The following is a 27,857-nucleotide window of genomic DNA, read 5'->3' as shown; positions in this document are numbered from 1 at the left end:
CTGACTATCAAAAACACTTGATTAAATTTGGCCTCACTGACACTTGGAAATTTGTTTTAAGAAAGTAAAAACCTTGCTATCTTTGTTCACTGCCTTTATAAAGGATCTCATCAAACTAACTTTAATATGCAGCAGTGGAAGTAGAATTTTCTGAGGATCAATGAGAGCTCATGACTTAGCGTTGTGCACACTGGGTGTCAGGGCAGGTCTTGCTTCCCATATGCATTGTACATAGTGTTTCTTGTCTGCCTGACTGTCCCATAGGCATAGGAAGCATGGATGTTGGGTGCAGCCACCTTTTAGACCCAACAGTATGGCCACCACTTGGAACATATAGTGTTAATGTCCACCTGTGTATGGTACGACATAGTTCAAAAATTTAACACATGAGACATACAGTGTATTAAGTCTCCACATATCTTCAAGTTGTGAGGTTCATATTTCAGAGCAGTTACCAAATATTGCATTGTGTTGTAAGTTCCACTCATTTATACTGAATGACCCACTGGAACTGAAACAATCATGTTATGAATGTGGAATGGTACAGTGTTGATACTTCTCATTAATATATGTAAACTGTCATTCAGTTGAGATATATGTTACACCCAAAGCTTCAGTGAGAACACCAGTGCCATGACAGTAAATCATAGAAGCTTTTTCATCCTTTCTGAAATATTGTTGAAACTCTTCTTCATGACTGCAGTACCAATAGAAGGTTGTTCCAGGAGGTTACGCGAACATATGATCGTAATAAGTGGACAGATTCTTTGGATAAGCACAAATATCATGCCAAATTATTCAGTTCAGCTTGGGTTAGGGGTTTTAGAAGGCATGTATATATCACCAATATGATCGTGCATTTTATCATCTAGGCCAGAAAAGTCATTCTGGTTATCAGGTGGTGTTGGGATCGGAATGTGGTCCCTGTATAGCAACATCTCCCATGTACGTGGCTATAGTAACATCTCCCATGTACGTGGCCTGTCTGTTGCTGAACATTTCCTCAGTCAGCACCCACCTGATTCCAAACCTATGATATCCTTCCTGCTCACCTTAATCAACTTTATACTTACCTTTGAGGGACACATACACTAAGGGATCTGGGACACCAGGATGGCTCCTGCCTGTGCTAACCTTATCATGGGTCACTTGGAGGGAGCTTTCCTGGGAAGCCTTCAGCCCCTGGTTTGACATCTTTGCCGTATGGACTCAAGGTGATGATGACCTGTTAAAATTCTTTGCATCTATAAATACATTCTCCCAATTAAATTTCACATTGTCCTAGTCCAAATACTGTGCCATTTTAGTATGAAAGCTTTCACGACCGGATGACATATCTTCTGGTAAACCTTCCAGGATGTAAGGTCGTGGTCCATGAAACTCTTCAGCTCCTAACGTTTCGTCCAGAGCTGCGCTGGACATCTTCAGAGGGGTGTTTCTCCTCCGGTGAGTCTTGCCGACTGACGGGTCGGATGTCTGAGAGCGACTTATGTATCGTAGAAAGTGGGTGTGACCAGAGTTACACGTGATATGCAGAGATAACCTTTGTCAGAGATAAAACTTAACTATCGATCGTAATCTCGTCACGGATAAAACTGTCTAGCAGTTCTGTAGTGCTACTGTCCAAATATCACTAAGTTTCATGGTCTCTTCTTTCCGATTAAAATTATCCCTATGTTTATATATTTCAATTGCTTCTCTACAAAGCCGTGGGTAATAGTTCGTCGTCGTAGATAAAATTTTTGTTTCGGAAAACCTCACTTGATGATTTCCTGACTGAAAAGCGTGTTCTGCGACAGCCAATTTATCTGTTTTTCCTAATCGGCAAAGACTTCTGTGTTCTTTTAACCGTGTATTTACGCTTCTTTTTGTTGTTCCAACATAAACTTTACCACATGTACACGGAATTTTATATACGCCACTGGCTGATAGAGGAGCGCGTGTATCTTTTACAGACCGAAGAACATGACAAATTTTCTTCGTTGGTCTAAAAACAGGTCTAATATCATGTTTACTTAAAATCTTTCCAATCTGATCCGTTACTTTCTTTATAAAAGGGAGAGAGACTGAATTCTTCCATCGTTTTTCGGACTTGTCCTTAAGCTTTTTGTTGTTTGGGTGCAGAATTCTGCTTACTTCTTTCTTTGAGTAGCCATTTTTCTCAAAAGCGTGCTTCAGATGTTTTAATTCATCGTCTAGATACTCCGGCGTGCAAATCCGTCTGGCTCTGTCAACGAGACTTGTAATCACACCTCTTTTTTGTCATGTTCTTCGGTCTGTAAAAGATACACGCGCTCCTCTATCAGCCAGTGGCGTATATAAAATTCCGTGTACATGTGGTAAAGTTTATGTTGGAACAACAAAAAGAAGCATAAATACACGGTTAAAAGAACACAGAAGTCTTTGCCGATTAGGAAAAACAGATAAATCGGCTGTAGCAGAACACACTTTTCAGCCAGGAGATCATCAAGTGAAGTTTTCCGAAACAAAAATTTTATCTACGACGACGAACTATTACCCACGGCTTTGTAGAGAAGCAATTGAAATATATAAACATAGGGATAATTTTAATCGGAAAGAAGAGACCATGAAACTTAGTGATATTTGGACAGTAGCACTACAGAATTGCTAGACAGTTTTATCCGTGACGAGATTACGATCGATAGTTAAGTTCTATCTCTGACAAAGGTTATCTCTGCATATCACGTGTAACTCTGGTCACGCCCACTTTCTACGATACATAAGTCGCTCTCAGACGTCCGACCCGTCAGTCGGCAAGACTCACCGGAGGAGAAACACCCCTCTGAAGATGAAGATGTCCAGCGCAGCTCTGGACGAAACGTTAGGAGCTGAAGAGTTTCGTGGACCACGACCTTACATCCCGGAAGGTTTACCAGAAGATACTGTGCCATTTTCCTTGACACTGACCTCATCCTCGTAGGTCAGTTGCACTCTTCTGTTCACATTAAACCTACTATCAAACAACAGTACTTACATTTTGACAGTTGCCCTCATTTCCATGTGAAACATTCCCTCCCATACAGCCTCGGGATTCAAGGCAAATATATTTGTTCAGATGCAGACTCTTTGCAGCAGTACATCACATTCTCACTTCAGCCTTCACTGGACGTAATTACCCCACTGGCCTAGTTCAAAAGAATCCCAGGACATCACATCCGATCCTGGTACTGCTGATCTGTCCAAAAACAACTTTGTAGTACACCTCTTGTCTCTCAATATTGTCCTGAGCTTGAATGCGTTAATCATCTACTTTGACCAGGTTGTGACTTCCTAAAATCTTGCCCTGAAATGAGGTCCATTCTGTCAAACATTTTGCCCACCACACATAGAATAGCTTTTCATTGCCCTCCCAATCTACGTAGTATCCTTGTCAGACCATATGCTCCTTCTGCACCCATCTGCCTACCTGTGTCATATACCAGCTGTTACATAAACACTGTTCAGCCTTTTACGTCAGCATGATTACCATGAAGTTATGAGTTATGATGAATGGGCATGTGTATGTGTATGTGTGTACTGGCAACCCACAATATCCTGTTGCAGAGCATGCTCTACAACATGTTAGTCATGACCTCGGTGCTCTTCTCACGACACGTGCCGTGTGGATTCTTTCCCCAGACACCAATTTCTCAGGGCTGCACAGGTGGGAATTGGCATTACAACATGTCCTTAGTTCTCGCCACTTCCTGGCCTTAATTTATATTAATTTCATCTGTCTCAGCATTTCTTCACAGTAACTATTCTTTTCTCGACTCCTTTTTAGTTTTCTGTATTTTTCATTGTCATTTTTTCATGCCCCCCCCCCCCTCCCCCTTCTCCACTTTCCAACTCTATAACATATAGTGCACTTAGCTTTCTGCTCTTATTAACTTGTGCATGATGTTTTGGCAGTAATCTGTTGTCTTGCATATTAGCCTATCTTTCACCTTTAAGCACTCAGGATTTCAAATCTCCTCCAGTTTAGTGCCCAACAATCCATTTTTCCTCTAATCCGCGCAGTAAGTCTCCCCTGACACAGTGTTCAGGGTGACTTGTTCTAGACCTCACCAGTTGTTTCCCCTCACCCATCTTCCTTCCTCTTCAGCTCTTATGGCAGTAGGAGGAGCCACTGGTACTGAAAACTTGGAAACTTTAATACCTGCTTTGGCCTGGTGAGTAGATTTTTAGCTGTCTAGCTACATATTAAAGACAGATACATACCACATAAAACAAGGGTACTGCTTGGTGGTGTCAAAGATGACCTCTCATTATGGAAATCTGGTGTGTGTTTATCAGATACCCCGTCAATGTGGCAAGACATGTATAGGTCAGGTGGTGTGTGCTGTTAAAGATCATTGATGAGAGAACAGATGGCACAACAGATTGCATCAACATAACAAGTTGACAGTCATCGAACATGGCGTATCGGAATTACACGGAATGAATTACGACTGTAGTACGATTCTTACTCAGACATCTGATATCTGTCATTGTGTCATTATGGAGTCCATCGAGATTTGACTAAAGGAACTGCTGATCAACTGTGATAGTGGCTGCATCCTTAGCAAGTCCTGAGAACCAGTGACTTAGCTTGTTTAAGAAGAGGAAGGAGATATCCCACAACAAACTTTCTTTGGGGGCAGGTAGAGGAACACTGCAGGCACCATCAACACCAATGGTTGTGTGCGAACTGAGAATGGAGCGACACGCTTGCATGAGGAGACACTGTATGCTGACAGCAGACAGAGTGGGAAAATGGCAGTTAAGAGATAAAAGCACCATGCCAGATCCTAAGCATCCATTTTATCAGGACACCTGACGATGGCAACTTGGTTGCTTCCAAAATATGGGCACTTTGGGCACTGACATCCAGCCATTTACCAGTGAACTATTTCATCGTGACTTGGTCAGGAGAAGCTGAAGAATCCCGTGTTTGTAAGTATTTTGTATGCAGCATTTGGTAATGACTCCCCCTGCGGGTCTGAGGGTTAGAATAGGCCCGAGGTATTCCTGCCTGTTGTGAGAGGTGACTAAAAGGAGTCTCACACGTTTCGGCCTTTATGTAGGGTTTGACCTCCATTTTTCAAAATTTTGCCAAAGAGCGAGCCAGTTGGGGAAGGGCACCTTAGATGGTGCATAGTGTCCATCATGCGCTGAGACCTCTCGCATCCTTTGTGGACGTGGATCTGCACTTCCGCTCATTCTCCAACTTTTGGGCGAGGTCACCATGGTAGCCGATGTGGTGCGGCTGCCATGTACCCTGTTGGCTGTAGTCCCCTAACCACACAGGGATCGCTCTGCTGATGCCTCTGCTGTTAAATCTCCATGTATGCCAAGGAGTAGATGCCTGTCACCCTGTGGCATCGGGACTCCCGGCAACGGTCATCCTGCCAGGAGGCCTGACGATGAGATGCACACTAATTTAGAGCAGTAAGGTGTACATTTTGCTCGGCGCACCCACCGGAGTCTGACGGGTAATCGGGTTGCCACCGGTGCCTTCATCTTGGCCCTAGAGGGTGATGCATTACCCAAGAAGGTCAAGGTGATGATCTACCGATGTGATGTAAAGCCATATATCCCTCCCCTGATGCGGTGCTTCAAATGCTGGAAGTTCGGCCATACATCTTCCCGCAGTACTTCCAGCACCGCATGTCGAGATTGTGGACGCCCGTCACATCTCGATACTCTGTGTGCCCCGCCTCCCATCTGTGTCAGCTGCAGAGAGCACCATTCGTCTTGCTTGCCAGACTGCAGGATTCCCCAGAGAGAAAGGAAAATCGTGGAGTAAAAGACCCTCGACCGACTGACCTACACAGAGGCTAAGAGGAAATTTGAACGCCTGCATCCTGTGCTTACGACATCGTGTTATGCCGCTGCCGCAACAGTTCTAGCCCCATCAGCTCCGCCAACTCCAGTCACCTCTCAGAACCAGCAGACTACACATTCCCCGTAATGGTGGGGGGCACTTCCTTTCCGTTGCTCTCGCACCACCTACTTAGGGAGCAACACCGCACCAACCATTGGGGACGTCCGTCCCCAGTTCTAAGCCGGAGAAGTGTAAAACTTCTTTGGCTCCTCTTGCTAGGAAGGGGTCCCTCGGGTCACTCCCTTCCCAGGTTCCTACCAGTGACAAAGATGACACCTGCCAGTGGCTGAGGTAACCACAGGTCATAGGGCTTCACGGTTCTCCTCAGTGCCTGAGACTGAATAAGTGAAGCCCTCCCAGCCAGACAAACCTAAGGAGCAGTGAGAGAAATCAAGAGAGAGAAAGACCCCCCAAGAACAGAGACATTGTGGTGGCACCCACACCACCGCTTCCTACGAGCTCTGTGACTGAGGATGAAGTGGAGATTTAGGTGTCTGCTGAGGACCTAGATCTCGCTGGACCCTCAGACACAATGGATATGTACTGCACAGGAAATAAGTGGGTGGCAGCAGGTGACCCTGAGGTGTAAACTGGGTTATTGAAAGTTCCGTGTCCTCCCAGCCTCACAATCACATTATCCTCGAGTGGAATTGTGGCAGTTTTTTCCACCACCTGGCTGAGCTACGGCAATTGTTAAGCTTTACACGTGCTTTCTGCATTGCCTTCCAGGAAACCTGGTTCCCGGCAATGCAGACCCCTGCCCTTCGCAGCTATAGGGGATACTACAAGAACCTTAGTGACTATAATCGAGTGTCAGGTGGAATTTGCGTCTATGTCCTGAATTCGGTATGTAGTGAACCTGTGCCCCTTCGGTCTCCTCTTGAAGCTGTGGCTATCGGGATACGGACGACACAGGAGTTAACTGTCTGCAATGTATATCTCCCTCCAGATTTTGCAGTATCCCTGAATGTATTGGCTGCACTGATTGATCAACTCCCTGAATCTTTCCTACTTTTGGGAGGTTTTAACGCCCATAACCCTTGTGGGGTGGCACTGCGCTTACTGGCCGAGGTAGAGATGTCAAGAATTTACTGTCACAACTCGACCTCTGCCTCCCCAGCGAAAAACAGTCCCTTGGTGGTCGCCGGAAGTCGCTGAGGCAATTAAAGAGTGTGGACAAGCTCTATAGTGACATAAGTGGCACCCTTCCCTAGAGCACCTAATAGCCTTTAAGCGGCTCCGTGCCCGTATTCTCCAGCTTATAAAACAACAGGAGGAGGAGTGTTGGGAGAGCTACATCTCGACCATTTGGTGCCGTACATCACCTTCCCAAGTCTGGACGAACATCAGACATCTTTTTGGCTACCAGACCCCAACAGGTGTCCCTGGCATTAACATCAGTGGTGTGTTACCTACCGACGCAAACACGATTGCCGAGCACTTTGCTGAGCACTGTGTTTGAGCCCCTGCGATGGAGAACTACCCCCCAGCCTTTTGCACCCTCAAACAGCAGATGGAAAGGAAAGTCCTCTCGTTCACTGCATGCCACAGTGAACCCTACAACACCCCATTTACAGAGGGGGAGCTTCTCGGTGCCTTTGCACATTGACCCGACACAGCTCCTGGGCCGGATCGAATCCACAGTCAGATGATTCAACATCTTTCATCTGACTACAAGCGACATCTCCTCATCATCTTCAACCAGATCTGCTGCGATGGCATCTTTCCATCACAATGGCGGGAGGGCACCATCATTCCAGTGCTCAAACCTGGTAAAAACCTGGTTGATGTGGATAGCTATTGGCCCATCAGCCTCACCAACGTTGTTTGTAAACTGCTGGGGAACATATGGTGTGTCAGCAGTTGGGTTGGATCCTGGATTCACGTGGCCTACTGGCTTCATGTCAGGGCGGCTTCTGCCAGGGGTGCTCTACAACTGATAATCTTGTTTCCCTCGAGTATGCCATCCGAACAGCCTTTTCCAGACGCCAACACCTGGTTGCCATCTTTTTTGACTTACTTAAAGCATACGACACAACCTGGCGACATCATATCCTTGCCACATTTTATGAGTGGGGTCTCCGGGGCCTGCTCCTCGATTTATATCCAAAACTTCCTGCTGCTCTGTACTTTCCGTTGTGCCTCCCATAGTTCCCCCCGTATTCAGGAGAATGGCATTCTGCAGGGCTCCATATTGAGTGTCTCTCTCTTTTTAGTGGTCATTTACGGTGTCGCAGCAGCTGTAAGGCTGTCCGTCTCACCTTCTCTGTACTGCTCCATCATTATTGGTATTGCTGAGCGGCACCTACAAGGAGCCATCCACAAGGTGCAATCATGAGCTATAGCCCACGGTTTCCAGTTTTCGGCCGCAAAGTCGTGTGTTACGCACTTCTGTTGGTGTCGTATCGTTCATCCAGAACCAGAACTTTACCCTAATGACAATCCACTCACTGTAGTGGAGTCCTATCGATTCTTAGGACTGGTTTTCGATACCAGATTGACCTTTGTCACCTTTGTCAAGTTAAGCGGAAGTGCTGGCAGCACCTCAATGCCCTCCATTACCGAAGCAACACCACTGGGGTTGCGGATCGCTCTACACTGCTGCAGCTCTACACAGCCTTTGTTCAAGCCCACCTTCACTATGGGATTGTGGTTAATGGTTCGGCAGTGCTGTCAGCATTGCGATTACTTGACCCAGTGCACCACTGTAGCATTTGCCTAGCGACTGTAGCTTTTAGTATGAGTTCGGTGACCAGCATCCTGGTGGAGGCTGGAGTCCATCCATTGAAGTTTAGGTGTGCACAACTGCTCGCCAGTTACATTCCTATGCATCTGAATGAGCCTCCTTTTCCCACCCACTGCGGTTCATCTCAGCCCAGGTCGGGGCTTACAATTGCAGTTCGTGTCCGATTGCTTTTCTCAAAACCGGAGTCCTTTCCTTTACCACCTATATTTGAGGTCCATTGATATACATCTCCATGGTGTCCACATAGGTTGCAGCTTCGTCTGGAATTTTCACGTGGCCCTAGAAACTGACCTGCGTTCAGTATTACACTGCAAGGTTCTTTGGGAGATGGAATGGCATAACCTCAGTACACACAACATACTGCGTGCCATTGAGGCAACTACGAATGGAAGACCTCCACGTGGGCCTCTCGCAGTGACTCTGTGGTTCTATGTTGGCTCGGCATTGGCCACACTCGCGTGAGACACAGCTACCTCCTGCGCCGTGATGACCCACGTCAGTATCGGTGTGGCACCCGGGTGATTGGTTGGTTGGTTTGGGGAAGGAGACCAGACAGCGTGGTCATCGGTCTCATCGGATTAGGGAAGGATGGGGAAGGAAGTCGGCCGTGCCCTTTCAGAGGAACCATCTCGGCATTTGCCTGGAGTGATTTAGGGAAATCACGGAAAACCTAAATCAGGATGGCCGGACGCGGGATTGAACCGTCGTCCTCCCGAATGCGCACCCGGGTGACATTGGCCCATATGTTGTTGAGCTGCCCTCCTTTGGCTGCCCTGCGATGGACTCTTCAATTGCCATACTCGTTGCCATTAATTTTAGCTGACAATGCCTCATCGGCTAATTTAGTTTTACGTGTTTTACATGATGGTGGGTATTATCATTCTATATAAGTCTTAGCGCACGTCCTTTGTCCCTTTATGTTCCCCGCTCTAATACTTTTAGGTTGGATGTTTTAGTGTGTTGCAGAGTGGCTGGCTTTTCCTTTTTATTCTTGTGGTCAGCCAGCCACAGTCATCTGCTCTCTTGTTTTTATCCCTTCTACCTGTTTCTTGCATCTCTCTGTGGTTTTCTTTTCCAATTTTGTCCATTTTAGTGTTTGTTGCCCTTCTGTCATTCTTGTGGTTTCTCCCTTCTTCCAGCTTTGTTTTGTGTGTCTCATTTGTTTTACTCCCACCCTTGTGGAATAATTTTAATCAGAATGAGGGACCAATGACCTAGCAGTTTGGTGCCTCCCCCCCCCCCCCCCCCCCTTTTTTTAAACCAACCAACCAACCAACCAACCGGTAATGACTTTCCCCTCGGTTGTTGCCGGTAGATGGTTCTCCTTTTCTGTATGCTGAGTGAATTAATACATCTTCCCATTCTTCTGAGTCTGCTCTTCTTTCCAAAATCTTGACAATCAGATTACATAGTTTTCCCAGTATTAGTAGATCCCTCCGTTTCCAGACATTGTCGGGTACTGAATCACCGCCAACTGCTTCATACCTTTTTAGTTTCAGTACACTTTGTTTCACTTCTTGTAGAGAGGCTTCCTCAACTAGTATTACAGCAGTTTGAAACTCTGTGTTACTGATGTTTCAGTTCATTGGAGCTGTTATTTAGTAGTGTGTCAAATTAGCATTTCCGTCTGGTCTTTTCAGAGTAATCGTCCTATCTTTCCAGATAATGCACCACAAATTAGAATAATACCTGAGCTTCATCTTCTCTTTCCAGCAGTTCTACTGTAGGCGTATAACAAAGGGACTCTTTGAATTCGCCACTCTGTGTAGCCGTTCTTCTGGAACACCATACTCAGATGTTCAAGTTCTTTGTTGAGACTTTCACTGTCAAAGCGGGTCAAGCACTATGTATGAATGTTTTGAGTTCCCTGGGCATCTATGTTAGATGGCGGCAGCTGCCTGTATGGAGATATAAGCCAGTGTGTGTCATCTTGTGATACCTGGTGTGGTCCAAGCCCAGGACACCAAGAATGTGGAGCACTGCATCCACTTTGACTTCCATCGTAAAACTGATAGTTTGGTGTAGGGAATTGAAAATGTTTGAAGTGGTCATTCAACTTGTCTCTTCCACATGACCATGTGACAAAGGTTTTGCGAACATACTGTTACACTGGATGGCATGCATGGTATCCTCCTTGAAATATATACTTTACATGTCAGTAATAACTGGGGAGGGTGGATTTCTCAAGGCGACCACTTTCATATGCTCATAGTTCCCACCATCATAAAGTAAGTATGTCAGTGTCAAGACATGCCTAGAAAGGTTTGCTGTGTCTGTGTCAAATTTGTGGCCAGTAAGATTCAAGGAATCTTTGCAAAGGCACAAAGGTGAAATAGGAATAACTTTGAAGCTGACAGTGATGTCAGTATTCTTAAGTATAAGTTGTTAAGGTGTCCAACAAAATGCACAGAGTTGCATATATTACACGAACGCTTCCTCATGTAAGGGCTAAGGAAATCCTTCATGTATTTAGTGAGAGTAATATCAGGGCACCAATGATGCTAACAGTGATGTTTAAAGGCACCCCATCTTTGTGTACCTTTGGACGTCCTTAAAGTCACAAGCTGGAGAATCACATAACATACCTCTTCAAGGAGGAGATATATCGCAACATGAAAAGATTTATGGAAATGAATGCTCCAAACCAGCTGCAATAAGGTAATATTTTTTTTGTCTGCAATACTTTACATGACAGCTTATTGCCATTATAATTTGACCTGTGAAATAATATTGGTAAGATTAAAAAATGGAAAATCCAGGATGGAATGTAACAATATTAAAAACTTTGTGTTCTGCCTTACGGCAGCTCTTGTCGAGGGGGAAGCCTCGTCAGAGAGGTCCACTGCACGAGTGTCTAGGGAAGTGATTCCAGTGGTGGTTTCCTGTTGCCTTCCACTGATGAAGATGAAATGATAATGAGGACAACACAACACCCAGTGCCCCAGCGGAGAAAATCCTCGACCCAGCCGGGAATCGAACCCGGGCCCCTCGGCACAACAGACCACCGCACTGACCACTCGGCTATCAGGGAGGACTAACAATATTATGAAAAGAAAATTTGCCACTCACCGTATAGCAGTGATGCTGATTCGCAGATAGTTACAACAAAAAGACTGTCACAGTATAAGCTTTCAGAAAACGAGGCCTTTGTCAAAAATAGATGTGTGTGTGTGTTGTCTACTTTTGACAAAGGCATATATTGTGATAGTGAAATGGTAAATATTAACAAACAAAGAATCTGTACAGAGAACCATATATTGTGCCCAAATTTAAAGCTAGGAGACTCGAGTGGATTGAACACACACTTAAAGCTCCAGAATCAAGGAAAAGCTGTCAAGTACGTACAGAATATCCTCGAGGAAGAAATTTTCTCAGAAGACCGAGCCTGTGCAACTTCAATAACATCAGAGAAGATATGACAATCTTACATATGATGAAGTGGAAAATTCAATGTCAGGATAGAACTATCTGCAAAACATTATGACATCAGTAGTGAATATTGACAATAATAATGATAATAATATGCACATTCACTCCAAGAAAACCTGGGAATCCAGATCACCTTAAAATGAATGAAATTTCTGATTTTCAAAGCATTAGAATTGGATAAAAAAAGTAAGTAAAAGCTACCACATGTAATGGGAAACTAGAGTTAATAATAATACACTGCTAAATAACATACACAAGGTGAAGCCTAAGGAATTCTTGTTACACAGCAAGAGGATTTTCCCCATCTGTGCTTTGGAATAATAGTGCCATTTTGTATAATGTGGCACAGCATTTTGATATACCTAGCTGCCTCATAGCTCCCCAACATGTGTTCTCTTTTTATACTTTTCAAGTTTCATTGTTTGCTATTACAACACATTCCTAGCTGGAGCTCTGCCCATTCTACCTCCCATTACCCAAACTGGGTTTTCAGAACAGTTTTTAATTTTATAATATTCGAGTAGAGAATCCTAATTTTTTCATATTTGTGAGGTTTATATTCTGTTCGGGCCATTTAAAGAAGCAAACAGGTTGAGATAGAATAATCCTCAAATCGTCTGCTGCACGTGGGAGTTCTCAGTGTTTTAATACTGGCCTGTTTTTTTATTTCCACAGGACAACTGACGGCAGAGTGTCGCGGCCCCACAGGTGCGTCCGTACCTGTTGCCGTAGAGCAGTCTCAGGGCACGAGAGTTCACCTGTTGCTGACCCCGAGGGTTCCCGGAGATCATGTGCTGTATTTACACTTTGGCGGAGCCCCACTTCCACGCTCACCCGTACCAGCCATAGCTGACGGTCCCAGTGGGATGAGTGGGCCTGTGAGGGTAGTGCTCACAGGAAAGGGGTTGGCGGGAGCCAGGTGTGGAGAGGAGGCCGAGTTCACGATTGACGGTTCGCAAGCTGGTCCAGGTGAGATAATCTGTCTGTCCGTTGCGGTGCTCTCTGTCCGACTGATGCTGTGTTGAGACCGGTACACTACTTCTCCTATTCTGCTTACCTGTCTGTATATAGGCTATTATTATGACGGATATGCCACTCCCGAAGGTACTTTAAAGCTGCTGTCGGTTCCCGTCGGGAAGGAATCCCAGTACCCTCTCTGTCCGCATCTAGTGTGTATTGCACAATTAAATGTGACCTCATTTTTCGAAGTGTCTGTGTGTCGTATAACAGAGGCGGAACTTGAGAACTAGCCCGGTAATGACCTGCGCCGAGGTGGAAAACTGCCAAAAATCCGTATCGAAACTGTCCGGGACGGTGGCATCTGTCATTGGTCGACCCAGAGCTGGCACGACTTCCTGTGTCACGGAAGTAGAAAATTTGACATGCTCGGCTAACCGGTTGGGTTAGGTGAGATAATGACTGATGCAAAAGATAGACAAATGTGGAAAAAAAATCAGAGAAAATTCTATCGACTGCCGAGTACAGACTTTATACTCTGGCACACACCGTTGTAACGCGATAATACTGTGCTGCCTAAATCGGTAAAATGTCGAGGTACTGATTGAGTACGTGAGCAGACTGTTACTAAACAGATCTTTGTGCATTTATGTAAAGAATTAGAGTAGAATCCGGGAGTAACTCTAGTATTACCGTGCTTGTGCAGTGCCTTACCAGAGTAGACTTCTCCGAACTTTTATTTGATTTTTCTCAGGAACGGCTATTTTGTAATCCGCAAAGTGCACATTATAACAAAGTCAAAGCATAAGCAAAGAGTTAATTTTCCCCGTAAAACATACTGAGGCTGTGTACATATCCCTAGAGATAAGCAGATGTGAGTCAGTGTTTTAACACTCCGCCATTAATGACGTGATTACAGCCAGAGCATGAGCTGGAATCGGACGAGGACGGGGTGGGAAACAGCTGTGGCCTCTTTGAGGGAACCTGTCTTGTGTGTCTTTCTGGATTTCGTGTTTTTGTGTTCGTCAGACTTGTTTTTTGTCACAGCAATTCCACAAATTTAAGGTCCTATATCTTTTGTTATTGACCGTTTACCAATTATTTGTGTTTGAAGAAATGGTAATTTGGTCGACTATTCCTTCACAATATATAAGTAGTGTGACTCTATTTCTTGCAGTATATAACTAAAGAATTTTCTATTAAAATGAACTATGTGTGCTATTTATTGTGCAGATAATAAAATTGAGGGATAACAAACAAACTGTTGCCTCAAAATTAAAAGGCACTAATGAAACGAGAATGATACGAGGACTTTCTAACTCTGTACTTCATTGCAACAGAATTTTTAGGCACTGCAAAAGTGAAAAGAAATTCACCACGCAGGTGAAGAGCGGTTGTTAGAAATAAGGATTGCTACAGAAATGTTAATTTGATACTGCACATGGACACTGGAAGTGAACAAACAGTTTTTCAAAATCTAATCACTGTTTTATGACTATGCTATGGCACACCAAATGTCTACTGTCATGGTGCGAATGTCAGAGGCCTTCCCTGACCATGTCTTCGGATTTTGCCTTCTCTGTGAATATACCGTACTCACCACAGATACAGTCTTCAATGTGGCAGAGCAGATGAGTCAGATGAGAAATTTCTCGTGTGCTCTGATTCCCTAAGTGCCCACCATATTGTAACGACATAACCAGCCATGGGTTAGCTCGTAAACAAAGACCTGAGCGAACTGCTTTAGATTGAAGCATAGTCTCATATCTCTCCCATGCTTGTGGGTGTGATTGGGAGATGGAGATACAATAATCATGGCCTGCACCTAAAAATAGGAGAGGGAAGCAAAGATTAGCTGAGCACCTTGCAGAAAGTGTAAGGAGAGCTACAAGACCACAATACAAAATCCCTGTTATTACTGGAATCAATGGAGCACATTTTTTAGGTCAGTCGGACAGAGACTGTTGAAAGACACGAGGACAATACAAGACCATTATACAGTTAATAGTTTCCAGAAAAATAAAATTAATATGTTTCATCAGAACATTAGAGGGTTGAAAAACAGATTATTGTGTGCCCATGAGATATGGAAAATTTTGAAGTGATAGATGTTCTTTCCCTCTCTGAACACCATGTAACTGGAGGAATGGAGAAGTTAAATATCAAGGAAGATAGACTTGCATCATTTTCATATAGAGTTAACATGGAAAAATGAGGAGTTGTAGCATATGTAAGTTACACATAAAGTCAAAAATGTGGAAACAAATAGCTTTTGTGTTGATCAGAAACTAGAAGCATGCTCTTCTTAATTGTTGTTGCAAAATATTTCTCTGATAATTGTAATAGTGTACAGATTCCCCTCTCACAAACTTCCAGCTGTTTATGAGAAGTCTAGATGCATTATTGAGCTACCTGTCAGATAAGAAGAAACAGTAGAAACAACAAGTTGACTGTTACCAGTCACCGTTTTATTTATTTCCACAACGCGTTTCAAAGGTTTAAATCTTCATCATCGGGTGATATATGTGATGTGTTACGACAGCGAAAGAAACCTGTGACCACTGGAGACAGTGCCACAAGTTCCTCCAAAAAATCGTAACACAACACACACATAAATGTCATACTAACTAATGTAAATCCACCCGATGATGAAGGTTTAAACCTTTGAAACACATCGTGGAAATAAATAAAACGGTGACTGGTAACAGTAAACTTGTTGTTTCATTTAATGTCAATAACAGTCGTGGTAAAGCCTAATCTAAAATGTTCACATTTAAAGAAGTAGTAGTTTGTGGAGATTTCGAGGTAGATTTCTTAAAAGATATGGACAGGAAAAATGCACTAGAATTATTATTTGGATGTTCCAATCAGATTTTAGTTGTCAATTTTCCCATGTGTGTGCAGCAAAATAACTGAACTCGGACTGATAACATTTTTATTGACAATGCTCAGGCTGAAACCATTAATGTATACCAACTGCTTACGGGCTATCTGATCATGATGCACAATTAAAGGACATAAACAGTATAGCACCTTACAACCACAGGGCAGGATCATACAATACAAGGAGGCTTATTAATGAGAACAGGGCAGAATGTTTTAAAAGTAAGCTAAAAGGGGTGGTATGGGGTGAGGTAGGAAGAGCTGCTAATGTCAGATTCAATTTATTGCATAGTACTTTCATGTCAATATTTGACAGTTGCTTTCCTAAAAAAAATCAGCCCGGTACTTCCCCCACCTATCCACTGGAGAGCATGTGATGACCTGTGTGGCAGTGACCACTTCCCCATCTTCCTGTCACTGCTGCAGCATCAGGCACACGGACACCCACCCAGATGGGATTTGAAAAAGATGGACTCGGGAACTTTCACCTCTGCTGTCACTGCTGAATCTCCCCCACATGGTAACATCGATGTGATGGTTGAGCAGGTGACTAGCACAATTGTTTCTGTGGTAGAAAACACGATCCCTCACTCTTTAGGGTGCCTGAGGCGTAAGACAGTCCCTTGGTGGGTCGCTGGAAGTCGCTGAAGCAATTAAGGAGCATTGGTGAGCTCTACATTGGCATAAGCAGCACCCTTCCCTGGAGCTCCTCATTGCCTTTAAATGGCTCCGTGCCCATGTTCGCTACCTTATCAAACAACAGAAGGAGGAGTGTTGGGAGAGATACGTCCCCACCATTTGGTGCTACACGCCACCTTCCCAAGTCTGGGCAAAGCTCAAACGTCTGTTCGCGTACCGGGCCCCAACAGCTGACCCCGGTGTTACCATAAATGGCGAGTTATGTCCCAACGCAAATGCAATTGCCGAGCACTTTGCTCGAGCCTCTGCATCAGAGAATTACCCCCCAGCCTTTCGCACACTCAGACGGCGGCTGGAAGGTGTAGTGTTTCCTTTACTCGGGGTTCTGCCGTGAAAATATAAAATAGAAAATCTGATTGGGTTTTGAATTTTGGTGGTTTCAGTTACGGATAAGGCGGACTTCGTATTATTGATTGAAATAGTGCTGTAATTTGGCCGTGCATGGCAGACCGGGTCGGCAACACTACAAAAAGCGACTGTACGGAAATAGCATCAGAAACTAGTGGAAATTTACCTTATAATCTTGTTAGAAACGCAGTACTAATTACAATATAGTCTTCATGGCTGTCCTCCTAATTCCCTTGTAGGATGACCCGTCTTTCACTTTTCTCCGTCTGTTGAAAACTTCTTCAAGTTGTCACTGTCATGATCAAGTCACAAATTTGGCGATAACCGCCTCGAATCACTATTAAAACAACCTTGCTTTGTAATATAATTTTAATTTCCACCCAAAAGCACATTCAACACAGCGCGGAAAAATACACGTCTTTCGTATCAAGACGAGAGAGAGAGTAGTCAATTAGCTGTTAAATACAAAACCTCCACAAAAAAAAGAAAGATCAAAATTATTTATAAAAATCGGTCGCTGGCGCAGCGCTCTTCCACATGCGCAATCGTAAATTATATCTTTGTATTGGCAGAGGCGCGGTAATCAAAGTACCATTACAATGCCTCCTTTACTGACACGCTCCGCAAGCGAGCGTGGCAGTATAGAAAATTTATATACATACATATATATGAGAAAATAAGAAATTTACATATTACAAAAAATATTTCTGAGCACAGTGCTCTTTCCATATCAGTCTTTGTATACAGTCTTTTTGGTGTGTATCTTCTTTAGGAGTCGTAACATTAATGTCTTTGAACTGCGGCTTATTATCGTTGCTTAGCACAGCGTTTGAATTCAGTTCACATGATTCGTGTTTACAATGGAATTAATTCGAACAATAAGTGTTTCTATTATATTGCTCCAGTGTCTTTAAATGTAGTATCGGCTTCTGAGTGTGTGTGTGTGTGTGTGTGTGTGTGTGTGTGTGTGTGTGTGTGTGTGTGTGTACTGCATGGCTCTCTTGCGTGTGACTTAAAGAAAATCCAAAGTTTGTTCATTGTGTCAACACGAAATTGTGATCTCCAGCAGTCGAATTTTGGTGGCGTCCACTGGGGTATAAGTGGTCAATGAGGGCACAGGAAACACCTCACTGCCTACGGCAGGTGATGAGCTTGTCCTTTACACCAACCTGAAGACCTGCCGGCTTCCACTACACCATACACTTCAAGGCATATTGACACTACGTAAATATTTCTTGACCAGTGTTCCATCACGTTGGTTTCTTCTTTGCATTTTCAGTTCCATTTATATGAATCATGTGCTACATGCACAAGTCCTTTGCAGTTCATTAACATCTCCTTAAAATACATTTCTTGATATAATAAGTACATAAATATACAAATGTTTACAATTAATCATTACATGAGATAGTTACATTGTTGTCACATAGTACATATACAGAATTAAATGAAAAATATAGTAAATTTTTACGTTACATTCAGTATCATTGTGCTGATATGTGAATTACATTACATTCAGATTGAAATATACATATTTTTTTTCTTTTTTTTTTTTCCACTTGCAACATTTTAAGATAATTGTGGCAACTCGCTAGAGTATTCAACTTAAAATTCTTCTTGCCTCCTGGAATAAAATTTACACATATTTCAAGCTTCAAGACAGCCCTCTGTAGGAGGATAGGTTCATGGGATATTTGCTAACTACTTCATAAATACTAGTAAAGTTATCTCCTACAGTGGACTACACAAAATAAAATATGATAGACAAAATACATGTTTACTTAATATAATGTAAAATTTCCTATACCTAATACCGTTTCTGAGTGTGGTGTCCCCACTATTGCTGTTTCTAAGAGTGGTACCCCTCTATTACCGTTTCTAAGAGTGGTGCCCCTCTAAATATCTTAGGATCCTACAACTATGTACATCACGGACGTTTTGTTTTCTCCTTATTCTCCTTTCTATTTAATGGTGCATTAGTTCAGTACAGTAGATGAGCTTTAATTATACCATTAGATGACTGTTAAATATGTTCTCTTAAATAATTCTTCCAGTTTGAAGTATCAGGCCTACATAACTCCAAAAATTTCATTACAAGTTCCCATTAGATTAGTGTTAAAGTGTTACAGATTTAAATCTTCTGGTATATTTTCAACAGTGGCTGCTGTAAATAATTCTTTCCACATAAATCTATACTTTCACCTTCAGTTATAAGAATATATAAGACATCACATAAGTTATTATCTCAGGCATACCAATCTTTCAATAAATAATATTCTTTCACTACTTTCATTCTGTATTCCATGAGTACATGTGATATAGCGTTCAAATCTAGTTTCTCTCCTCCCAACATATTCTCAGTTACTCATAACATTCTCACCTACCCATTATTCATTCTTCACAAAATAACATATACTTATTCCTCAGCATTATATATATTTTTCCCTCTTATTCATCATCATTTACTTTTTTACTTCAACAACAACAACAACAACAACAACAATAATAATAATAATAATAATAATAATACCCTTTTCTCATCTTATATTCCATTTACCTCTCTCCATATTACTATTTGTCTTCTTATTAAACTAAAATTACATTCACTCATCTCATTCAGTCACTCACATCACTCATAACAACATTACTATTATCACATGCCTCCTAAAGAAAATAATTCTGTTCAGTTCTCTGCCTCCTCTAATGTATATATGCCTCCTCTAATGTGTATATCCCTCAATAGCAACTCCTCTTATAACCAAATATCTTATTAGCTATTGGATGGTTCACATTGCTTTTTAGACTTACCTGCATTCATTAGATTGTAAGTATCTGTATAACTTCAATGTAGGCTCATCATAACTGTATATCATACACTCCTGGAAATGGAAAAAAGAACACATTGACACCGGTGTGTCAGACCCACCATACTTGCTCCGGACACTGCGAGAGGGCTGTACAAGCAATGATCACACGCACGGCACAGCGGACACACCAGGAACCGCGGTGTTGGCCGTCGAATGGCGCTAGCTGCGCAGCATTTGTGCACCGCCGCCGTCAGTGTCAGCCAGTTTGCCGTGGCATACGGAGCTCCATCGCAGTCTTTAACACTGGTAGCATGCCGCGACAGCGTGGACGTGAACCGTATGTGCAGTTGACGGACTTTGAGCGAGGGCGTATAGTGGGCATGCGGGAGGCCGGGTGGACGTACCGCCGAATTGCTCAACACGTGGGGCGTGAGGTCTCCACAGTACATCGATGTTGTCGCCAGTGGTCGGCGGAAGGTGCACGTGCCCGTCGACCTGGGACCGGACCGCAGTGACGCACGGATGCACGCCAAGACCGTAGGATCCTACGCAGTGCCGTAGGGGACCGCACCGCCACTTCCCAGCAAATTAGGGACACTGTTGCTCCTGGGGTATCGGCGAGGACCATTCGCAACCGTCTCCAAGAAGCTGGGCTACGGTCCCGCACAACGTTAGGCCGTGTTCCGCTCACGCCCCAACATTGTACAGCCCGCCTCCAGTGGTGTCGCGACAGGCGTGAATGGAGGGACGAATGGAGACGTGTCGTCTTCAGCGATGAGAGTCACTTCTGCCTTGGTGCCAATGATGGTCGTATGCGTGTTTGGCGCCGTGCAGGTGAGCGCCACAATCAGGACTGCATACGACCGAGGCACACAGGGCCAACATCCGGCATCATGGTGTGGGGAGCGATCTCCTACACTGGCCGTACACCACTGGTGATCATCGAGGGGACACTGAATAGTGCACGGTACATCCAAACCGTCATCGAACCCATCGTTCTACCATTCCTAGACCGGCAAGGGAACTTGCTGTTCCAACAGGACAATGCACGTCCGCATGTATCCCGTGCCACCCAACGTGCTCTAGAAGGTGTAAGTCAACTACCCTGGCCAGCAAGATCTCCGGATCTGTCCCCCATTGAGCATGTTTGGGACTGGATGAAGCGTCGTCTCATGCGGTCTGCACGTCCAGCACGAACGCTGGTCCAACTGAGGCGCCAGGTGGAAATGGCATGGCAAGCCGTTCCACAGGACTACATCCAGCATCTCTACGATCATCTCCATGGGAGAATAGCACCCTGCATTGCTGCGAAAGGTGGATATAGACTGTACTAGTGCCGACATTGTGCATGCTCTATTGCCTGTGTCTATGTGCCTGTGGTTCTGTCAGTGTGATCATGTGATGTATCTGACCCCAGGAATGTGTCAATAAAGTTTCCCCTTCCTGGGACAATGAATTCACGGTGTTCTTATTTCAATTTCCAGGAGTGTATTAATTATCTTCTTCTCATTAGCTAACATTTTACTGTATGTATTTTTTCAAATGTCTGTGTGAATGTAGACCTCTGGGTTTATGTGTTAATGGATATTCTAATGAATAACAGCCAGGGTGTGAAATATTTGCAATTCGGTATGGTCCAGAGTATAAGACCTGCCATTTCCTGTTTAAATGTTTCAGTTTTGTGGGTTTAGGATGTGTTCTTAGTAAAACTAACTCATCAACTTGAAATGTTTGTGCTTTCCTGACACCTCTGCCATATTTCTGCTTTCTTTCCTTAGCTTTGTCATTTGTCACATAATGTTGTGTAAGCTTGTCTTACCTTTTCTTCTAAACTAACAGGATATGTTGTTGCTGTAAATTTAGGTAGAGCGTCTGCCCATACATTTCTTTCTGTTTCATCCATAATTAATTCGGTTGGTGTGTATCCAGTAGAAATGTGAGTTAAATTGTTCACTATTTGTTCAAATGGTATTCTACCCATTTTGTGTGCTTTTCTGGTGTGTGTGTTCTCATAAACTGTCCAAATTCTCGAAATGTTCTTTCTACCGGGTTTCCTGCCACATGAAATCTTGAAATTAAAATATGTTTAACATTCTGTTCTTCAATAAAAGTCTTCCATTTTAAACTGGTAAAATATGCTGCATTATCCGTGATAATAACTTCAGGTTTTCCTATTCTTACAAAATAATCTGTTAATAGACATCTGGTAATAGCAGTGGTAGAAACTGAATGTAAAGCATATAATTTTAAATACTTTGTGAAAACATCTAACACAGCAAGGATGTATTTCATTCCTCCACATGCTTGTGGATAGGGTCCTGCAATATCTAAAGAAATTAGCTGTAATGGCCTCTTAGGTATGATTGGATGCAATTCATTCATGCTTGTGCAATTAGAATATTTAGCTTTCTGACATATGATGCATTTCGTAATATTCCTCAATACTCTTCGCCTTAAATTTGGAAAATAGCAATATTGTATAATCTTATCTGTACATTTGGTTACGCCATAGTGTCCCCAAGTTCTGTGTGTAAATAAAATAAAATCATCAACACGAGCTTCTGGTAAGCAAACACACCAATGCTGTGATTCAGGGTTTCGTTGGTGAAATAGTACTTCTTTGTGTAATGGGTAATATTTTTCAAGATGTGGGTCTGTTCCTGCACGTAATTTATTCTTTATCTGGATCCACCTGGGATCATTGTCCTGCAATATGGCTAACTTCCTGCACATGTTTTTGTAGTAAGGTGCAAATGTACCATCATACATGAGTAAAATTTTGAAATATGATGTTTGTTCTGTCACATCTGAAAATTCTTGTAGGCCTTGTGGCAAACGAGACAGAGCATCAGCTATAATGTTGAATTCTCCTTTTATGTATATAATATCAAAATCATATTCTTGTAGTGATGCACACCAGCGTGCAAGACGTGAATGTAATAACTTGCTTGATAGCAGGAAAGAAAGAGCTTGATGATCAGTATAAAGCTTAGTACGTTTTCCCCATAGAAAGTAGCGAAACTTGCGAAATGCCCATACTATGGCAAGTGTTTCGCGCTCTGTCACTGAATATGACTTTTCACATTCAGTGAGTGTGTGGCTAGCAAAACTGATAGGTTTGATGCCTGTTTGTTCATCTTCTACATGAATTTGGAATAAAAATGGTCCGAGCCCATAGGAACTTGCATCTGTTACTAGGCAAAAGTCTGACGTCATGTCAGGATGACATAACAACGGTGCATTTCCTAAAGCATTCTTAATCGCTTCAAAATCTGTCTGACAGAACTCTGTCCATTTCCAAATATTATTTCTTTTGAGTAAAGATAGAAGGTGTGGACTGTTAAGAAGATGGTAGGGTACAAATTTCCTGAAGAATGAAGATAGACCAAGAAAAGCTTTGAGTTGTTTACGACTCTGTGGGGATGGAAAATTCTTAATTGCATCAATTTTTCTTGAGTCTGTATAAATGCCTTCAGTTGATATGATGTGACCAAGGAATTTGATTTCTCTCCTCCCTAATTTCGTCTTTGATAAATTGATAGTGACACCTGTGTCAGAAAATTTAGTCAGAAGTTGCTTCAAAAGACTAACATGTTCTTCCCAAGTAGTGGTGGCAGTGACAATGTCATCAACATAAACTGTGATTTGCGATAGCAATTGTGGTCCAAGAACAGCATCTAAGGCTTCAATAAATACTCCAGCACTCATTCGTAGACCAAAGGGTAGAACACAAAATTGATAACTACGTCCCTCACATAGAAATGCAGTGTATTTACGGCTGTTTTTATGGAGGTTCACCTGCCAAAACGATGAGCAGAGGTTGATATTGGTTAAATACTGTACATTATGAAATTTTAAAAGTTGTTCTTCCAAATTTATAGGTCGTGTGTTGATTGGAATTATGACTTTGTTAATTTCTCGTGCGTCCAGCACTAACCTTACACTACCATCCTCTTTATTAACTGCTAGGATCGGACTGCAATATGGTGAATGTGACCTTCCAATGATACCCCAACCTTGCATTCTTTCAATCTCTTTCAAAACTGCGGGTTTCTTTGACCAAGGAATATTATTATATGTTCTACAGTATGTTTGTGTGGTTTAACATCCATCTCATAAGTATAACCTCTATTAATTCCAGGTTTCTCCACAAATACCTCAGCAAATTGCTGCAAAACTTCAAGTAATTTAAGTTGTTGTTCCTTCGTCAGATATTCAGATTCTGTGCATTTCTCATATAAATCATTAGGTTTAATTCCCTGAGATACAGTGTCATTAAAAGTTAAATCACATATGTTTGTAGGTGGTGGATACACAAAATGTAACTGTTCAAACTTACCTTGTTTACTATTTAAGTTTTTACCCTGTGTTAACTCTATCGTCAGTTGTTGTTGGTTTACGGTTAAATGACGATTTCATTTTCCTAAATCTATGATTGCTTGATATTCATTCAAAAAGTCAATTCCTAATATGCAATGCATAACTAATTTATCTACTACCAGAAAATTGTAATTGAGTGGTATATTTGAAAATGTGAAGTTAATGAGAGCTTGAAGTTTCACGTTCTTTGATTTGTTACCGGTGGCGCTTATAATGTGACAATTCTGTACTGGCAATGTTTGTATGTTCATTATTTGTTTGAGTTCATTATATAAAGACATTGAAATGACACTTGCTGCTGCTCCTGTATCTAACATTACTTCCACTTCATAACTACCAATCATAACTCGTGTTATAGCCTGAATAATCTTCTTTATTTTACTGGTACTATTAGAATCTACATCCTGATATAATTCTTTTTCTATTTTCTTTCTGTCATCATATCGGAGAAAACAGATCATTGGTTCCATTGCGCTCTGCTCCCTATCGATCATAACTCGAGCGCTTAGCTCGGTCGTCGTTCGTTTTCCGGCAAATTCAGTTGTTGCTGCGGGTTGGGGTCATTGCCCAACTCAATAATATTTACATTTCTGTCGCGTGTCGCCCAAGTATCAGCTGTTTGGTTGTTGACATTAACTCGCGTCGCATTGGGAGTTCCGTTAGGTAGGAATTGAGGGTTGCTGTATTGCATGTGTCGTGGTGGTGGTCCATTGTGATTTCCCCATACATAATTTCGCCCATGACTGTAACTGGTATTGTCATTACTGTTATTCTTGCAATACATGTTTGGATGTTGTTAAATGTTGTTTCTCTGAAAATATCCTGGATGGTACCTGTTATCCTCTCTTCTTTGATCTCTATGATTTCGGTTCCTTCTTCTGTTGTTATTTTGAATATAACTGTTATTGTTCTGATTGTAATTACTGTTCGGATAACCATTATAGTAATAATTACCGTTTCGCTGCCAATTCTGCGAGTTGTTTCTCCTAACATTGAATGGCTTTCTCCCAGTGTAGTGCGAATTGTTTCTTTGAGTGTTTTGTTGTGGTGTCGGAGGCGGATTCCAATAGCCTCTGTCATTTCTGTTGTTGTGCGTATGCGAATTTCTTGGATCGATTCGATACAATTGATTGAAATTCCTGATCTCATTTCTGTAAACAACATCTATCTCATCAACATAACTGAAAAAATTCTTTGTTTCCTCGGACACTCCTATTAATTTATCACGGTAAGGAAATGGTAAGTGGCTTTTAAGTGTTCTAATTATGTCTGGTAAATCTGCTGGTTTTGTCCAATATAATGTTTTGTCTAGGTAGCATTCGAAGTATTGACGTAAAGTCTCTTTCTTTGGGTTGTAAATTTCTGGATTGTATACTTCTCGTTTTAAACTTTGCTGTTCTGTGATCGATCAGAATTCCTCGAGAAATGCTTGTTCAAACTGTTCAAATGTTAAACATCGTCTTTTCATTGCTGCTCCCCACTTAGCTGCTCTTCCACGTAACAAATTTGTAACATATCGAATTTTATCAGCTTCTAACCAATGTCTCGGGAAAATACCGTCAAAAGAGCGGGTGAAAACAATCGGATGCACTTTGTCTTTCTCATCACATGAAAATGTCTGAAAGTATCCATGTCGTACTAATGTTTCATCAGCTACTCCCGATGGTATTATGGGTCCTGCATTTTGTGTCAAACTGTGCATAGTATGTGGTGATGTCTGATAGTAATTTTGATCTTGTGGTAGCATTGAAAATGGTTCATTGGGATTTGTATCACTCATTGGTAATCCTATTTTCAGCTGTGTGCCGGGTCTAGCATTATTCGGATTCTCATTTGTGTTTTGGTTGCCTGTTATGGGTTTTGGTATCACTGACAAACTTGGTATTACATTTTCTTTAAGTTTACGTATCTCTTTCTGAATATTATCTGTTTCTCCCTTTACTTGTTCCTTTGTCTTATCTAAAATGATCTGTGTCATTGTCTCAAACTTCTCATCTAAACAATCATCACACAATTTGCATGCATGTACAACTTTCTCTGCTAGAGTTGTGTCATTCTTTAAAGATGCTACATCTGCTCTGTCTTCAAGTTTTTCTAACTTTTCCTGTAAGGATTTCTGCTCCAATGTTACATCATTTCATCTGTCTGAAAGGTCTGTAATCGTCAGGTCTAAGTGTTCTTTGTTTGTTTCTATGGAATTGTGTGACTGTCGTAATTCGTCAACTTGGGTACTGGTTTTCTGTTGTTCAGAAACTAATGTTTACAATTTCTCATTACATCGTTGTAAGTCAGTTTTTGTCTCGTCACTGAATTCCACAAATACCTTTTCTTGTCTCGTAACCTTGTCTGATAAGTCAGTAAATTTCCTTCCAAGACTACTGGTGGTTTCTGTCAAGTCGGCAATTTGTCTCGATTGTTTTTCAAAATTTTGTTTTATGTCCCATGTCAGTTCATCGAATTTAGTGTCAAATTTCCCGATGTCATGTTTTAAATTGTCGTCTAAAGCGTCAAATTTTCTGTTTTGGTCACCAAGTAACTTCAGAATCTGGTTGAGCATGCCAGAGTCCTGTGTCTTAGTTTCGTCATTTTTTTTTGTGTCTGATTGATGTCTGGTTCTGAAGTTGACGTTGTCAACGTCGCGTTTTGTCGCGTAGTTCTCTCTCTCCATTCGCCTGTATATATGTTTATATATAGGGGTAGTTGTCTTAATCGATCCGGTAAAATTATGTCTTGAACATCCTCAGTATTAAGGTCAATATTCATTTGACTGTCGGACATGTTTTGCAATGTGTCACTTTCACTAAGCTCGTCTGCGGAAACAATTTCTACGTGTCTAGCGTCCATCTTGCGATTTTCGTATTTAATTGCAAATAAAATTTTCCAATGGCAAAAAAAAATTTTAAAATATGATATGTTGAAATCTGAAATTTCTCTTATGGAAATGGATATTTCTATATGATTTTTAATTAGGAATTGAATTATTAAACTGGTACTGAAATTTCCCTCTCACAAATAAATGACAGTGAATATGCTCTTCACTTATCATTTGCAATAATAGTAAATCAATTTTAACTACAATTAGGAAAAATAATTTCGAAATAAATGGATCGGAATAAACAAAGTACAGATGGCTGCTTGAAACTGGAAAAAATGTAAATTTCTGTACTCACCAATTTTTTTTTGTTCTTTAGTCTTATGTTGCAAATGCAGCGTCAGATATACAGTTTTGAATCCAAAATTTTTCTTTCGCATCCGTGCAAATTATTTTATGGAACGTTATCCTTTTCCTTTTTTTTTTTTTTTTTTTTTTTAACAAATTAATTTCCTCAGCATGAAAATGAAAATTAACACGAATTAATAACAGGGAAAACAATATTGTTGTAAATTTCGTGCACGTAACGTTACAGTTTAAATGAATGAGACTTAGTCCAAATTCGTTTTCTGATGCTATTAAGTGATTAAAATTAGATAAAATGTCCAAAATTTATAATAATTGCACTTGCATCAAATTCGGAGATTGTCAGTCCTGTCACCAGGATGCCAATTGTAGTGTTCCCTTTACTTGGGGTTCTGCCGTGAAAATATAAAATAGAAAATCTGATTGGGTTTTGAATTTTGGTGGTTTCAGTTACAGATAAGGCGGACTTCGTATTATTGATTGAGGTAGTGCTGTAATTCGACCGTGCATGGCAGACCGGGTCGGCAACGCTACAAAAAGCGACTGTACGGAAATAGCATCAGA

At 41.9% G+C, this 27,857-nt stretch overlaps 1 protein-coding gene across 1 annotated transcript in view; it reads left to right on the top strand.

Annotated features, from left to right (window-relative positions):
• Window positions 1–27,857, top strand: part of LOC124596486 (filamin-B) — an 896,651-nt gene that overhangs the window by 816,161 nt on the left and 52,633 nt on the right. Inside the window, exon 44 of the mRNA XM_047135636.1 lies at window positions 12,717–13,010. Within this exon, the coding sequence (XP_046991592.1) occupies window positions 12,717–13,010 (294 nt within the window). The remainder of the gene's footprint in view (window positions 1–12,716; window positions 13,011–27,857) is intronic.

This window comes from Schistocerca americana, chromosome 2 (genome assembly GCF_021461395.2).
Source record: "Schistocerca americana isolate TAMUIC-IGC-003095 chromosome 2, iqSchAmer2.1, whole genome shotgun sequence".
NCBI classification, from domain to species: Eukaryota; Metazoa; Arthropoda; class Insecta; order Orthoptera; family Acrididae; genus Schistocerca; species Schistocerca americana.
This window is presented reverse-complemented; position numbering and strand designations above follow the sequence as displayed.